The sequence below is a fragment of the Hemicordylus capensis genome, chromosome 1 (genome assembly GCF_027244095.1).
Source record: "Hemicordylus capensis ecotype Gifberg chromosome 1, rHemCap1.1.pri, whole genome shotgun sequence".
Taxonomy (NCBI): domain Eukaryota; kingdom Metazoa; phylum Chordata; class Lepidosauria; order Squamata; family Cordylidae; genus Hemicordylus; species Hemicordylus capensis.
In genome coordinates this window covers 85579169-85595294 of record NC_069657.1, presented here as the reverse complement: position 1 = coordinate 85595294, position 16126 = coordinate 85579169, and the positions used below count along the sequence as shown (strand labels likewise).

General features: G+C 43.1%; 1 protein-coding gene and 1 long non-coding RNA gene across 9 annotated transcripts in view; one reads left to right on the top strand and one right to left on the bottom strand.

Moving 5' to 3' along the window:
- The window catches only part of PHF21A (PHD finger protein 21A), a 282942-nt gene that overhangs the window by 57264 nt on the left and 209552 nt on the right, over nt 1-16126 (bottom strand). For 5 of the 7 annotated variants that reach the window (XM_053285532.1, XM_053285528.1, XM_053285529.1 and 2 more), the window contains 3 exons: nt 10567-10821; nt 8952-9041; nt 6681-6980 (listed from right to left, as the gene is read on the bottom strand). In XM_053285532.1, the coding sequence (XP_053141507.1) occupies nt 6681-6980; nt 8952-9041; nt 10567-10821 (645 nt within the window). The remainder of the gene's footprint in view (nt 1-6680; nt 6981-8951; nt 9042-10566; nt 10822-16126) is intronic. The other 2 variants (XM_053285534.1, XM_053285531.1) reach the window with 1 other exon arrangement.
- LOC128340438 (uncharacterized) lies at nt 3550-6965 on the top strand. Of its 2 annotated transcripts, none has more exons than XR_008313718.1 (3): nt 3550-4521; nt 5392-5562; nt 6505-6965. It is a non-coding gene; the product is annotated as an uncharacterized LOC128340438 (long non-coding RNA). The 2 variants fall into 2 exon arrangements; XR_008313717.1 differs by lacking the exon at nt 3550-4521 and adding an exon at nt 5016-5265.

The following is a 16126-nucleotide window of genomic DNA, read 5'->3' as shown; positions in this document are numbered from 1 at the left end:
GCATGAGACAGGTAAGCACCAGAGAAAGGTCCCAAGATGGAGGCATCTGGGTAGAGTTGAGCTACGGCCTTTAAATTTTTTTTGATAACAGGGTCCCTAAAGAAGGATGACGAGTGTGCCACTATGGCTGCCAAACAGACCTTCAAGGATGACATTTTGAGTCTGAATTCCTTTAGAGAGAGAAGGTAAGTACAAGCATGTTCTGAAGAACTTCCTTGGGATCAATATTCTGCGATTCGAGGAAGGCAAGAAAGCGTGTCCATTTATGATAATGACTTTATCAGTGCAGGCTTCTTGGTGGGAGATAGGACTCGCTGCAAAGACTGTGGAAACAGGGTGATATCCACCATGTGGTGAGGTGGATCCTGTGCAGGTCTGGATGCAGAACTGACCCAACCGCTGAGTGAGGTACCATTGGTAGATGATGGTTGCCTGCCACAAGGTGTAGGAGGAAGGGGGACCAAGGTCTTCTGGGCCACCACGGGGTGATGAGGATGTATCCCACCTGGTTGTGCTGGATCTTTTGGAGCACATGGGGCAGTAGGGGGATGGGAGGATATAGGTATGCTGTCTGACCCCTCCATGAAGTTATGAAGGCATCGCCTAGGGACTGAGGGCCGCTGCCTGTCCTGGAGCAGTCGAGGGGACACTGAGCGTTTAGGTGGGATGTAAAGAGGTCCACTTCTGGGAGGAACCACCGCTTGAAAATGGAGTATAGCATACTCCGGTCTAGTTGCCATTCATGGGAGTCCACATCCATTCTGATGAGGGCATCGGCGTGGACGCTGGATGCTACCTGGATATGAACCACTATGGGGGTGATGGAATGGTCTATGCACCAAGACCAGAAACCGAGAGACAGGAAAGCTGGCGGAGCTGGTACTGCCTTGCCTGTAGTGGGAGCCTTTCACTGTCATATTGTTGGTTTGAACTGTAACTACAGAATGATGTAGGAGAGGTAAGAAACCTCTGAGTGCTTTGAAAATCATTAAGAGTCTGAGGAAATTTATGTGGTGTGAGCATTCTTCTTTGCTCCAGAGACCTTGTATAGAGAAATCTTGGATATGGGCTCCCCAGCCAGTTTCGGCTATGTCTATGGTGAGTATATGTTGTGGTTGCGGGGGGTGAAATGGGATACCCATGCTGAGACTGCGGATGTCCGTTCACCAGAAAAGAGACTGGTGAACTGTGATGGGTATGCTTAGCCAGCAAGATTGAGGATCTGTGTGAGGGTGGAAGTAGCATAGGAACCTCCTTTGGATCAGAGGCAGGTGTGGGGGGATGTGTGTGTCGTAGAAGCCATATATCCTAGAAGTTGCTGAAAGACCCGGGCCCTGTGATGATGATGGTGCACGTGAAATGCTAATGAAAGGAGTACCTAGATTCTGTATTCAGGTAGATAAAGCATGGCTTGAGTGGAATGGAATACAAAGCCCAGGAATTCTATGCACCTGGTCGGTACCAGTTTGGACTTGTAGTAATTGATCTGGAGAACTAGATCTTTCAAGAGAGCGATCATGGTGGCGAGGGTGTGCAAAACGTCTTGAGGGGTGTCCAGCACCAGAAGCTAGTCGTCCACAAATGGCAAGATTTGAATGCCTTGTTTTTTTTAGGAAGGCCACCATTGGAACCATGCACTTGGTAAATATCCTTGGGGCTGATGTGATAAATGAAGGGGAGCGCCCTGTGGTAGGTGCTGTTCCCAATTCTGAAGTGCAGGTAGCGGTGGTGTGGAGGACAGATAGTAATATGAGGTCTAGAGAGCCCTGAGGTCTAGAGAGGTGAACTAGGTGTCTTTCTGTAGGAGGGAGAGAATGGTTGTGATGGTGAGCATATGGAAGCATTTGTTGATGATGCAGTGGTTGAGTTGTCTGAGATTCAAGATAGAACGGGGTCCTCCATTGTGCTTGGGGACTGTGAAGGATGGGAAGTGTGAAGAGGGATTGAAGACCAGTTTTATGGCTTGTTTGTCAAGTAACAAAGTCACCTCAGTGAGTATGATGGGTGTGGCTGCTTTGGTAGTGACTGGTTGATTGGGGGTATATGTCATGCCCCTACTCGAGGACACTGGAGAGGAGTGGGAGGCAGGCGACTTACTCGAAAGTGGGGAGGCACCTGAGGAGGAGCAGGCTGGTAATGTAAATGGGGAGGTAATTGAGACAGGCCAGGGTGAGTGGTTGGTGCAGAAGGGGCCAGCAGGGCCGGGTGAACTTTGGAGAGAAGGGTCAGGGATCTAAACCAGAGTCTGAACGGTCACTATCTCCTCAAGAATGCAGACGGGAAACTGTCAGCAGCAGGTGAGAAAATTACAAAGGAGTATTCGACCGGCAAGAAGACAGAAGCTGGATCGGATCTATGGCAGCTGGTGGAGGTGGAGTGTTGATTAAGTGCACATGGCTGCTGACTATAAATCGGGCAGCCTGTGCCTTGAACAAACTGCTGGAAACAACATGTCAAATCGGCTTGGAGCTTTTGTCAGAGAGCTTGTGACTTTGGAATTTGGGCTTCTCACTCATCACTTCTGTATTGGTGAGACTGTTAAACCTGACTATTTAGCAGTAAAACTGAAACTTGAGCTACTGGCTATTATGTCATATATTTCTGGCCAGCGTCTTCCATCGAGTGAGTTCGTGACAGGATAGATGAAAATTCCAGTGTGTATCCAATTCTTATTATTGTGAGGACCCACAAGTCTGATGTAAAGGTCTCTCATACTGAGTGGAAGGGAGATAGGAGGATCCCCCACCTGCACTGGGGTGGGGGGGAGAAGATTCACTGTTTCTTGGTGAAATTGGTAGGTTGACTGGCCTTATTCGGTGGTGTACGCTGTGCGGTGTATGGAGAGCATTTTACATAAGGTTGAAATTGGTTGTATGAAAGGAGTGAGCACTCTGGTGGTACTGAATAGAAGGCCATTGAGGTTGATTGCAATTCCATCTGGTTGGTCTTTGTTGTCTAGGAGCAGATGGTTGGTAGCTTGTGGAATGAACTGTACTGGGAAGGCACTGGACTTTCTGCAATGTTTCGTCCATCTTTTCCCCAAAGAGCGTGTCGCCACCAAAAGGTTAGAAGCCATGTGTGGTGACGGACAGCTATGGAGTTGGCCATGACCTTGGAGGCACATTCAGCTGAATGCCTGGCAGAGTAGAGTTCCTGCTTGACCAATTGGTCTGCTTCCTTGAGGAAGGTCTTGGCAGGGTTCTTCTTATCTGGAGGCAGTAGCATAGGAACCTCCTTTGGATCAGAGACGGGTGTGGGGGGATATGGGTCTAAAAAGGGGGCTAGGTGCTCCCAAAGAAAGTGGTTATAATGGGCACTGTAAGCCTGGTAGTTAGCCAACTTGAGATGTAAGGCAGAAAGGGTAGAGGCATGTGCCAAATGTGTCCAATTTTCTACCATCCTTGTCTGGTGGTGCAGAGGTGGAGTGGGCTCTGTTCTTGAAGATGGAAGATGCTACTACAACTGAGTGACATGTAGGATGACGTTGTAGGAAGTTTCCTACTTACTCATCCTCCGTGTGTACTCTGTAAATGGTTTCTAGACGTTTGGTAGGTTGAGACAGAGAAGATGGTCGTGACCAGCAGGTCTTGGCAATGTCCATGAGAGCAGTGATCACTGGGAGTGAGATGGGACCTGTGTGTCCACCTCGGAATTGAGGAGGTCCATATAGGATTTGAGACCATGATCTTTGGGTTCAAGAGGATCAGAGGGTGGTGCCAATTGTTTTGATTGAAGCGCCTCCTGATGGCTCGATAGTTTGTGTTTCTTTTTTGGTTTAGTTAAGACAGAAGCATCCGAGGAAGGTGCCAAATGCTGTAGAGGTTTGGATGATGGCTGTGTTGCCTCCTGTTTTTTTCTTTTTGGTGGACATGGCCGAGGTCCTTGATCCCAAGGATGCAGGGGCCATACTTTGAGTAGCGGCACTAGAGGGCGGTGACGAATATAGTGAAGCAGGAGCTGTGGGCTCTGTAGGCACCAAGGCTGCGTAAACTGGCGACAGCTGAGGTGAGGGGCTGTGAGCCCAAGGAAGTAGAGGCCAAGGTCACGGCAGCCTGCATGGTAGAAGAGGCAGAAGCTGCCCATGGAGACTGGAGGACTCATTCCCAGAGCCAAGAGCGCAAACGAGAGGCCCAGTTCTTTCTGGCCTGTTTGGTGAATTTGGCACAGTATACACAGATTTCCACCTTTTCACTGAGGCAAAGGCTATGTTTGTCCATGGAGGGGAGCTTGGCCCTGCAATGGGCATCTTTGAAAGTTGTTTTACTGGCCAGAAGTGGCTGTTGGGAGAGAAAAATGCTGACCCCTTGACCGTGTGGCTAGGAGGTGGTGGTGGTGGGGACACGAAGAAAAGCAAACTGCTAACAGAAAGATTGAAGAACAAAACGATAATAGGAAGAAGGAGATAAAACGAGATGTTGAAGGGAACAAGAGAAGGAAAATATATCATTTTTTCTTTTTTAAAGCTCGGAGCAACTCACGATCGATACTAGTCTGTCAGCAGATGAAGAAAGACTGAAGGAGGTAGGCCACAAGATCACAGAAAAGGGGAGCAGCTACCACCTATACTTGAAATAAATTAGCTTGGATAACTCCGATGAGGTCTCTGCACAGGGGCAAAGCCCAATCGTGTAAAACACAGAAACCACGTGCAAGAAGAATACTTATTCAGACACCTGGCAAGAATAACTACAGACCAGCTGATGCTTTAAGTAGTAACATGCCATTAAAAGCCTGCTTAAACACCATTGCGCCTGGGAGATACGTTTTGCACCTTCCTTGTTCATTCTTCTTTATAATAAGAATTTGTCTGAGAATTAGCTCTCCATGACCTGTAAGTGCTTGAGCTTTCCTCCTTCCTGATGTCAGAATCCTTTGCATGTAACATCATAAATGACTGAACAATGGCCCTCACTTTATGACCTGGCTGTGAAGTCATAAAATCAGAACCATCTGTTCCAAGTTAACATAAAAACATTTTCAAATTTGTTTATTTGGAAATACAAGAAATCTATAGAACATGTCTTCACTCATTTAATTTGAAGTTGCATATTATTCTGTATAATCACACACTAATTTATTATAGAAGTCTGCACTGCTAACACAATGGCTTGCTACACTGCAGTAACCAAAGTAGCTGCAAAGGGAGAGAACTGTCTGACTCTGCCCTTTCCAAGGGAAACCCTCTACATGTCCTTTTAAAGCCAAGAAAGTTGCAAGGAGTGTCACAAGGAGCACTAGACTATTCTTAGATGAACTACTGTACAGGTGCATTACCCAGTAGTGTGGATGGAAGCACAATGGATTACAACAACGATCTCCTGATACAACAAAATGTGTTGCTTTTTACCCCTTGCACTGGCACTGCATAAATGTTTTTCCATGTTTTTTCAGTCTCCCAGGTCTAGTGTTAGAGGCTCCACAGCAGGACCTGTACCAAGTCAAGAGCTGTGATCAGACTCAGCACACCACCACAGTTGTGGTGTTCCATCAGTGGGAGTCAGCTTATCCATGCTTCTGTGTGTTTCAAAGAAAGCTCACCTACTCACAGAATCTTTGCAAAAAGTGAGTCATTTTTCCTATTCATTCAAGCCTGATCAGACCCGACAAATTTCTGAAGCAAGCAACTGGTCCATCTTATTTAGTCTTATCTACCCAAACTGGCAGTGGCTTTCCATGGTTTCAGACAGGGGTCTTCCCCAGTCTACCTGGAAATGATCAAAGGCTGAAAACAGGCAAGGTTGGGAAAATACAAGTCAGCAGGCTCCAATATCAGCTTAAAATGCTTGTGTCTGAAGAAACGGCCTGCTTTTGATATTTGAAATTAAGGATAATTTCTCTCACAACTGTCCAGTGTTATAAATTACTTACAGATGGTTAGCTGTAACCAGTGGTAATAAGTCTGAGAAACCTTAAATGTATTGTCTCATTTGCATGTCAGCTTTATGAGAAACATCAGGACAATATTCTTGCTGGTGAATATTCTATGCTGAGACAGCAGAAAAATCACAAACTCAGTCAACTGTAATTATTCTGAGGTGCTATATATATAAAAACACAAATCAACCGCCTGCCCATAAGAACTGCCTATACGTTCCCAGTCCTCTTCTGTGGAATAGGATGTTATCAACACCAAGTCAGGATTAGTAGTACAGGTGGCCCTCGTTTTTCGGGTTCCGTTCTCATCTATAGGTGTGAATAGGGAAACTACGAATAACAAAACCTTGTGTCAATGGGAATTGGCGGGTTACATTCCTAAACAAAAAGGGGGGGGGGAAGGATGGGGGCAGAAATAAGAAAAGAGCAGTACCTTATTCTCCAGGTCTTCAGCAATGCCCCCCCCCCACTTTGAAGATGAATATCTATCTATCTATCTATCTAAAAAGAGCCACAAAATGTCTCTCTGATAAAAAATGGCAGTCAGAAAGGACATCGGAAGATTTCCAGGTAATTTCTGGACACTCAAAACCAAGGATAGGTGAATTTTGCCCATTTTTCTATCCACAGATAATGAAACTGGATCTCTAAGACCCAACTGCAGATACATGAAACAGCAGATATGGAGTCTGTGGATAATGAAGGCTATCTGTACTTGTACCTCATCCCCATTAATTCTAGTCGCTTTAAGAGAAGTAAGCAATGACGATTAAACTACTATAGAAGAAGCAGTTCTCTAACGTTACCTGTTTCTCAACATTTGGTTTGCTGATCTGTAGAGTCTGAGGTCCAGCAAGCCTTGTACCTGGGGCTGCTATAACAATGCTGGTGAGTTGTGCCATTGGAAACGTTTTGGCTATGGTTGCTGTTTGCCCATTCACAACACGGACTGGGTGTATGGAATTCTGAGAGGAGGGCAAAGAGGTGGGGGTGAACTTTGTTGTCAACATCACAGGCCTCTGAATGAGTTGAGGTGCAGCAAGCATAGGAGGAGGTGGGGCTGGGGCTATAGGAATGTTATTCTGGGTGACTGGTTTAGGTCGAACCTATAGCAAAAGAGAGAGAGAGAGAGACATACAGAACAGACTATATTTTAAAAACATAACTTAATTCATCTGTTATTCAGATAGTTTTTCAGCAATATAAAGCATGACTCATTTAACATCACAATGTCATTTTTGTATTTATAGACATATATATTGGAAGGAACTGATTTGAAAACTGGTCCAAAGGTTGTTTGTGCCCATCCAGGACATCTGCATATGCAATAATTGCTTACACAAGCAAGCCACACATCTTTGCAAATTTCTACAATACTTCTATCTTTTTTTGGAAGTCCATTTTTTCTGTGTTGACATATACAATGTTATTTATATTTTAAGGTGGATATATCTTTGTTTTGGAAGAGTGGTTCAAACTTACAAAATAAAAAAACATCAAGTGGCAGGGAACTAACTTCTGATATAAAGCATGTTACCAAATATACTATTATATTTGTATTAACAGCAATTAACAGGTTTACTAATTTAAACTATTTTAAAGAGTCTTCAGGACCAATAAAGGTGCCAAGAATATTGGATGGTAATACCTATATGTAGAAGTAAACGTTTCCACAATTTCTGCCTCTCTTTGCACCAAACTACATGTTAAGACAAGCACAAAATTGGGCCTTCCATGCTTGTCCCCGCCTTAAATAGCAGTCACAGGAGAGCATGAGGATTAGGATTTTTTTGGGGGGGGCAGCTTTAATGCTGTGCCCCATCTTCCTGTGGCTATTTGCTCCAGGAGAGAAACAATCATTGGCACCAATGGTAGTGGCTTCCCTCAAGGTGCAAATAGCCACAGGTGTATATCTGTCATGGATAAGGACCACAGCAGTGGCAAAGAGCTAAAGCCCTCCCAACTCCAGTCCCGATCCCACTTGCAGCTACTATTTAGCAGGACACAGACAAGCATGCAAGGACCAACTACGAGCTTGTTGTAATGTGTATTTTGGCCCATTAAGAACCGGGTAATGAGTGCTGACAATACAACTAGGAATCTGAGTAACAGCCAGCTCCATAAAAATAAAGAGTTGGAAGAGAGAAGAGATGCAACTTCAGTGAGATGCCAATGGCATCTCCTGAGAGAAACAACAAGTAATACAGTACACTGAAACAAGCCATCTAAATGCTGCAAGTGAGTGATCACACAATGCCTTCTTCATCAGGAATGATACCCAGAGCAGTTCCAAGCAACAAAAAGGCTTTTCCACATGTTGGTTTATTCAGTTTCTTTTTAAGCTCCCACTTTACTTAACAACTTAAAAGTGGTCATGAAAAGAGATCGGAAAGTAAGCACTGATCTGTAGGCATTGCTGCAAAAATAGTGTGAGGGCAGTGCTCTGTATCTTGCTGGAGTGCTGGAACTCACAAGAAGAGACAACGACTTTCTTCAGAATCCAATGCAGGCATCCAGAGCCTGCACAAGAGCCCATGGTCAAGTAAGGCGGGAGCTTAAAAATAAATGGAATAAACCAACGTGTGGAAAAGCTCTACTTTTTCAAGCAGCCTTTCCTTGCTAAATCTGCTCCTCTTTGAAACAAAGGAAGCTGGAGCAAACTACATTAGATTAGATTACAAATAGTTGTGCTTTGCTCAGCAAAATGGCTGAAGTTTCATATTAAATAGAAGATCCTGAGTCAAAGCAAAATTGAGAAAGATTCAGCACTTAACAACAAGGAAGCCATTTCTTCATCATCTCTACTTTCATCCAGCTCTTAAAGAACCATTGTAAGCCTCAAAAACAATAGGGCAAACAAAAATATGCTTGCGAAGGTAGAGATTTAATTTGGAAAACATACTGCATAGAGTTCAGTGTTGTTACTGAGTGCATGGAACATCTGGTGTTGTCCTTTATCAAATCAAAGTCACACCTCTCTGAGCTGCATATAGTCATCCTACATATACAGCCAATTCATTTAATGTTTATTTCCTCCCTTCTTCACTCCCACTTTCATTTGTTTTGGACAGACTCACCTGTGGTAGGAAATTTGGACGAGGTGTAAGTCTGGGTGGAGGGATGAACTGTGGCACTTTGATGGGCTGAGGAGGCGTAGCTTGAACCTGCTAAACAACAAAAATGGGGTCAGGAGGGGAATAAGGAAAGATGTAAGCAAAGGAATGGATTTAATGAGTGATAGTAAAGCTCCTCCAACACAACTGGCCTTTCCCACAGTAAACAGACACTTGCTCTAATATTAGAGCTATTCTAAATACATAGATGGAATGAAGCTAATCTCCCTTTTGTTTCATCAAGATGTAAATCCTCTACTGTTTTAAAAAATAAATCAGTTCTCTCTGAAGCTTCAGAATTCACATATTTGCTTTATGAGGCAAAGTTTAATAAACAGCAGAAAGTAAAATGAGTTTTGGCTGCCCATTCAAATGGAGCTTCACGTGATGCTTACTTCTAAAAGTGTGTCAAGGCTAAATAACTTGGGAAATGTTCTGAAACATCTGATAAGAAAGCATAAAACTTAATATTTAGAACTGCTAGAAAAATCAGGGTGATGTACTTGTTCAGTTATTTAACAACAAGGAGCACAGGCTTTTGGTTCTCTCTGGAACTAGAAGAACACAGTTTACATCCAAAGCCAATTACTTTTGGAATAGGAGACAGAAAGGTACTCAAATCCACCTCCATGCTGCTGTTTCCAGCTTAAGGCTTTCATTAAAATCTCTAAAAATCCATTAAAACTATAAAAAGTATTTTTAAGATCCCAGGAGAGATTCAAGGGAGCTGCTCACCTGACACTATCTTGGCCACACCTCAGCAGAAAGGTAGTAAATGAATTTACTTAAAGCTACAGCTCTGCATCTATTTTATTTCAATAGTAAAATTCTGTTTTATATGGCTTGCTTTAAATGCATAATCTCACTCACTAAGTTAGATATTCAATTCAAAGTTACTTTTAAAATTTTAACAGGTTTCAACTGCTTGGTTCTTCATGAGACTGATTCTCAGAATTATGATACAGTCACAACATTATCCCTGGCAAAGCCCACTCCACAGGAAAAAGAAATGTTGGCAAGATCCCATTATACAGGATGTTGTATTTGTGGGCCTGGAAAGAGCAAAAAGCGAAAATGTATTTTATTTATTTGTTACATTTTTATACTGCCTGATCTAAATGAATAGCCTGGGGCAGTTTACAAATAATAACCAATGTAGGTGAGCCTCAGTATTTTTTTCAAGCAAGCAATGGAAGGAACACAAATTTGGAATAGTAATCCAAGATGAGAAGCCACACCAACCAAATAAGGGAAGACAGTACACAACCTTCCAGAACTACAGAATAGAAGCATTGTAAAAATAACACAGGGGAAAATTAATTTCACATTATTATCTTGTCACACATCAAGTGCCAAGGATACATTATGAATTATTAGAATAGTAATGACATGAATCAGTTACTAAAATAGTAAATGATATGAAGCCATTAAAGCAAAAATATTTTTCCATACTAATTTAAACCAAGTTTCACAACACCCTTGCATACACAGAAGTTTATGTATTCACTGTGAAAAACTGGGCTTAAAAGAATCTCCTGTAGATGCATACACTGAACACTAAGCCACAGAGCCTGCTTACCAATGTGACTGTGTTTTTTGCCACTATTTGGACAGCCTCTGTTCCCGGACCAGCGACTTTATTTGTTGTCTGGAGGTTGACTGGTGTACTCTGTGCATCAGTGCTAAGGACAGTTTTCTGGCTGCTGTTGATGGCAGTCACCATGGCAATTGTAGGTCTTTGACCCACAACAGAGGCAGGCATGGTTGCTGTTGCTGCTTTCAGGACGAGAGGTAGTGTCTTAGTGGTGATCATAGAAGCTGTAGTTACAGTTTTCTAAGAGAAAAAGAAAGTACACGTTGAGGGTGCAATCCAATGCTCAAATTACATCAGCTGGAGGGGCAGAAGGCCCCTAAAGCAGTGTAGCCTGAGACACTGCTTAGCCATGAGTAGAACCTAATGTCATGGATATGCCAGCATACTGTTATGGTGGACATGGCAGCAAAGGGCCCTCATGGTGGCAACCCATGTGGGAAAAATTAACTTACACCAAATCTTATAACCTTGCTGTTGGACCTTACACAGTTATAATGCTACACCTATAATAGAAGTCATGCAAGTTAAAAAGTTTCTATTGAACCCAATGGACAGCCAAAATATGTTGTCCCCCATGTTTTTCTGCTCCACCCACTTTACCCCAATGGATTTTAAGATTCAGACTAACTCTATAGCTAATCGCACCCACCCAGTATATCCCAGAGAGGGATCGTGTAACTCAAATGAAAGGACATGAGACTGTATCTTGCTAGCTTCACACTGTGCACACAAGGAGAAACTTTGAAGATGGCAACTTTGGGGAAAAGGTACTTCGTACAAAAGGAATTCTTTCTTTGCACCGACAAACTGGACTTGTAACACACTTGAGAAAAAGAGATGGCTAACACGCGACTTCTCAGAACTCCTACAGGTACTCTGCCTCAAGATTCCACACACAAACACTAAACCGCAACTTCTACTCCACCTTGAGATTCAAGGAAAATGTACGCCACACAGGTAAGGAAGGGGTGTATGTGTTATACCAATGCTTAAAGGGCAACTGCTGCAAATGTTTCCCATGTCTCCAGATCTCTTCAAACCTGATAACTGAATCTTGGCTACATTACCCCCTTTAACAGGTAATAGCAATACTTCCCATATAGGAGACACAGAGTATGTATGCATTGTGCAGAATGTGGGGGAGGGACTGGAGGGCATGAACCTCCACAAGTAGGTGGGTTGCAACTGCAGGCTAAACAACTCACCATCCCTTTTGCTTTTCAGGATCACAGCCTAGTCACACAGAGCAGAACAAGCAGTTCCACTGCAAATCCCTACAGGGGATGGAGAAGTGATGTCTCAGTTGGGGCACTCTCTCCCCCACAACAGCGGCGGGGGAGGCTGAGGGAATGGCAGCACTCTCACCCCCTCACTCACCTTGCGAGTCACCAGTCAAGAGCTTTGTGCAGTGCATGATTGGAGATTACTCCTATAAAAGTGCAACTGTGGCTTTCTTGTACCTACAACTGTCTCCCAAAGACAACCTCTCTGTATTATGCAGTCAAAAAGGTGGTTATTAGTGGAGCGTTCTTGTGTAAGTGATATAAGAGAATTCAAACACTCTAGTGTTGGGCTCCCTTGCTACTTGTGCCACAATGTCTCATGCAGTTGAGGGAGCTGTGGCATCATTATGTTGGGCAGGTTGTGTGTGTGACATGATGACATCACAGGGGCGTCTTCCCATCACTGTGAATGGACTGACTCATTCCATGCCTGGCTGAAGACATGCTTGTCATGCCACCCCATCGTTGTGTGGGCAGCGTTGCCAAGGTTGCTGGGAAAGTGGCTGATGTGTTGCTCTAGTGTGCTTTGGAATTTATTTTTTTATTATTACTATTATTATTACTATTACTATTATTATTACTATTACTATTACTATTATTATTCTTTTACACCACTAAAAATATGCCAACCTTATGCTGGGCATGGTTGGACCATAGGCTTGCCCAATAAGAGTTTGGAACTATTAATCCAGGGCTGAAAAGATTTTATTCTCAAAAACAAGAGAGAATACAGGAATCTAATGGAGATACTATAGCCAAGCTTTTATACACTGCTATCCCTGTCTGTGAAAAACTGTATCCAATCACCCACTAATCAATGGATATTTTGCACAAAATCTTTCACATGCACATTTGCAATCACAAAAGAAGTACTATGCCATTGCTTACATCATGCAGTCAGTGAACTGCATGTACAATTTTGCACACATTGATGAGACATAATTCTTAATACATAGTGTCTTGCTTCCATGTGCTTCCGCACATATACTGTCTCCCTGGCATGCACCCACTGTGTGACTTTCAACATGAGCATGTGAAGCACAGCACAAGTGCATTTTAGCTTCTGTGAGGATATTCCTACAAGCCAGGGGTATAGAAATTGAACAAGGGTGGGGAACAAATGGGCCCCTGAGGGAAGAAGGGCCCATAGTGGTGGGGCAGGGACCCACCTTCATATTTTGTCCCAGAGCCCACTCCATATATAGCTGCACCGCACTATAAGCCCTTTTTCAATGACAACAGATTTGAGGGAATAACTGAGTTGTTGTTTGCTCCACTTTAAAAAATCTGCACAAAAGCAGGACTGCACAACTTCCAATTTTTTTTTAACATTACAATACTAAAAACAATATTTGAAGACATTCAGAAAATTATAAAGGCATGGGAGTTGGGGAACAAAAAGGGAACAGTTGTACTTTGTCATTAAGGAAAGTCACAATATCCAGAAGATGCCTGACAGATTCACGCAACCACACTCCACATAACACATTCATTGTTACTGTGATGAATAGCTCGAGGGAGAATTTTGTTTTTCAAGTCCAAGAAAAAGGTTGCTTGAGTGTTGCTAAAATATTATAAATTCCTACCAGAAACACAGCCTTGAAGGTGCAACAAATGGGGGAAAGTCTGTTTATTGTACAGTAAACTAATTGGTTGATAAGGCTGATCCTACTCCCAGCTCTGTCTAACACAAATAAGGATGGCTAGAGAGTTATGCACTTTATTCCAGCAAACCAAATAATAGCTACACTGCTTCTTTATTACTTGGAGTCACTGCACTATCTCCAAAAAACAACAACTCTTTCTTGCAATGTTACAGCAGAGCAAATGCAGCAGTCCACATTTCATCAATGTGAATTTGATCCATATCATGTTAAAAAGGTATGCAATTAATTAACAAATACAAGGCATTAATTATAATGGGTCCTAGGCAGCTTTCTAAATGTAAAGAGCCATTCACTGAAGAGCTCAGAAAAGGAGGAATGGTCACTTTGTGGTGCTTTAGATTGGAAGTCAATATTTTATTAGGAGTAATATCTGTGTCAGAGCCTCTCTCTGTTTGCACTTCCTTCTGGCCTCGTTCAAGGCCTCAGAGCTGGTAGGGGAGGGAGATCCCTGTCAACCTTGCCCTCCCCCAGCCCAGCAGTACAGTCCTGGTGTGAAGCCGCCTGGGCACCCCACTGGCATTCTGCTTGCCTGCAGCTCATGCCCAGCCTTCCCTTGCTTAAACCTTCCTGGTTCCTCTTTTCCTGCCTCTTGCTTGATGCCTCAACCCCTTCTGTCCGCTATTCCTCCCCAAACTTCCTTAAGTCTAGCTTTGCCATATTTTCCCCAGGTGCAGGCAGTGGACCACAAAATTCTGAAAACAATGTTGTAGCGTTCCTAGGATTTGGCAGCATCGCCCCCACCACTTCTCCTGCGAGCAAGTCAGACCCAGCCGCAGCCACCCCTTGCATCAGCCACCACTCTGGACTTCTGACACTCCATTTATGGATTGAATGCTGGTGTTCTATTAGAACTAGGAATTTTTAACCTCAGTTTTGTGAAATAATAATTTTCAGCAAGGTTACCACCTTAAGGAATTCCAGCAATCCTACAATGCATTATGGAATATTATGACAATGTTTGTCTCTAGCTCCTATTACCTAGTGTATTCCACTTTCATCGAAAAAGATACTGGTTGACATTCAGAGCAACAGGCAAGAACGCAATGGGAGCTGCATCCGCGCAGCTGAAGGCTTTCCCACTGCCACTGTGCTCACAGAGCTGACTTTTTCTCTCTACTTTCAGCAGCGCCCAATGCCTTCCAAAGACGGGACAGATTGCCCCAAACCACTTCCCACTCCCGGTGCAGGTGCAGTGGCAATGAGAAAGCCTCCAGCTGAGAGGATGCAGACTGTAGTTGTGAGGATGCTGTTCCCATTGCATCCTTTCTCTGTTGTTTTGGAGAACAGAATGACCACAGTCTGCTAACATCCTTTCTTGAAGAAAGTATTGTTTAAAGTTGCTGTATAATGTGGGAAATGTTGTAATTCTTTGAAGAGAGAAGGTACATTTTTAGCAACTTTTAAAGAAAAGCATTTTGGGAAGCACTGCAGAAATCTCACTAGGCAATTCAGAGATCTTGTAACCTAGGTTACGAGAATGCTGTTGGATGCAAACACACTCAGTTATTCTCAACACATATTAAAGGAATAGGTTGCAGTTCACTGCTTCCTAAGAACCACTCTAATTGGATATCTACAAGGAAAGAACAGTAGCAATTTCAAGGCAGTTTCACTAGAGGGCTCTTTAACTTTGAACATATCTATACAAAAACAACAAATGACCTGGAAGTTAATCTGAAAGTGCAGCACGTAGAACACAGAGAAAAACATAAGATTCCATTTGAAATCCTAACAACAAATGAAGATGCCAATAGTGTTTTTTTTTAAAAAAAGGCTCACAGTTTACCTGTAAAATTCCTAAGATATTTATGGCACACTTTGCCCTCCCATATTTAAATATCCCTTTAATAGGTGTCAATTTAAAAAATCACGTTAAGTTTAATCGTCGAACTAATGGTAGTCCAACAAAGAGAACCTGCAATTGTGTGTATATCAAACTAGCTAATTTTTTTAAGGAAGTTAAACTGGAAAAAAACCAACTAAAGTGGACCTCGCTAAGAAACAATTGCACTATCAAACAGAAACATGTAAACAAACTAAAAATAATTCTGCAGATTCTTTAGTAATAGTGGCCAACATCCAGACTAAGTGGATGTGCAGCAACACAACATGGGTGCTCCAGGGGAGGGGCATTTTTTGTCAATCACCTCTTCTCTCTGTAGCAGACTGAGATTCCCAAAAAGGAGTCCCCAAGGGTTATGCAGCCCTCAGGTATATATTTCCAGGTGTCAAAGCTACAGAGGGGAGGGGAGATTGAATATAATGGCCCCTCCCCCGGAGCACATGCCTAGCATTCACTGCATTTACACTTAGTCTCAATATCGGCCTTTAAGTATCTAAACATGACTTGATTATAAGATATGCAAAGCAGGCAAATCCCCATGGTTTTTCTTCTTCTGGTACATGTGCAAACTTCAGCAGTAACTGTGCACTGATAAGCTGCTCTCTAAAATGCCAATACATATTTGCACAAGTCCAGTAGCACAACTTCAAGTGAAATCTTAGGGGTAGAAATAAATGTGCTAAATGCCAACAGAAGTTGAACATAACATCACATAGTCCCTTCCGAAGTTCCCCTTCCGGAACATCCAGTAC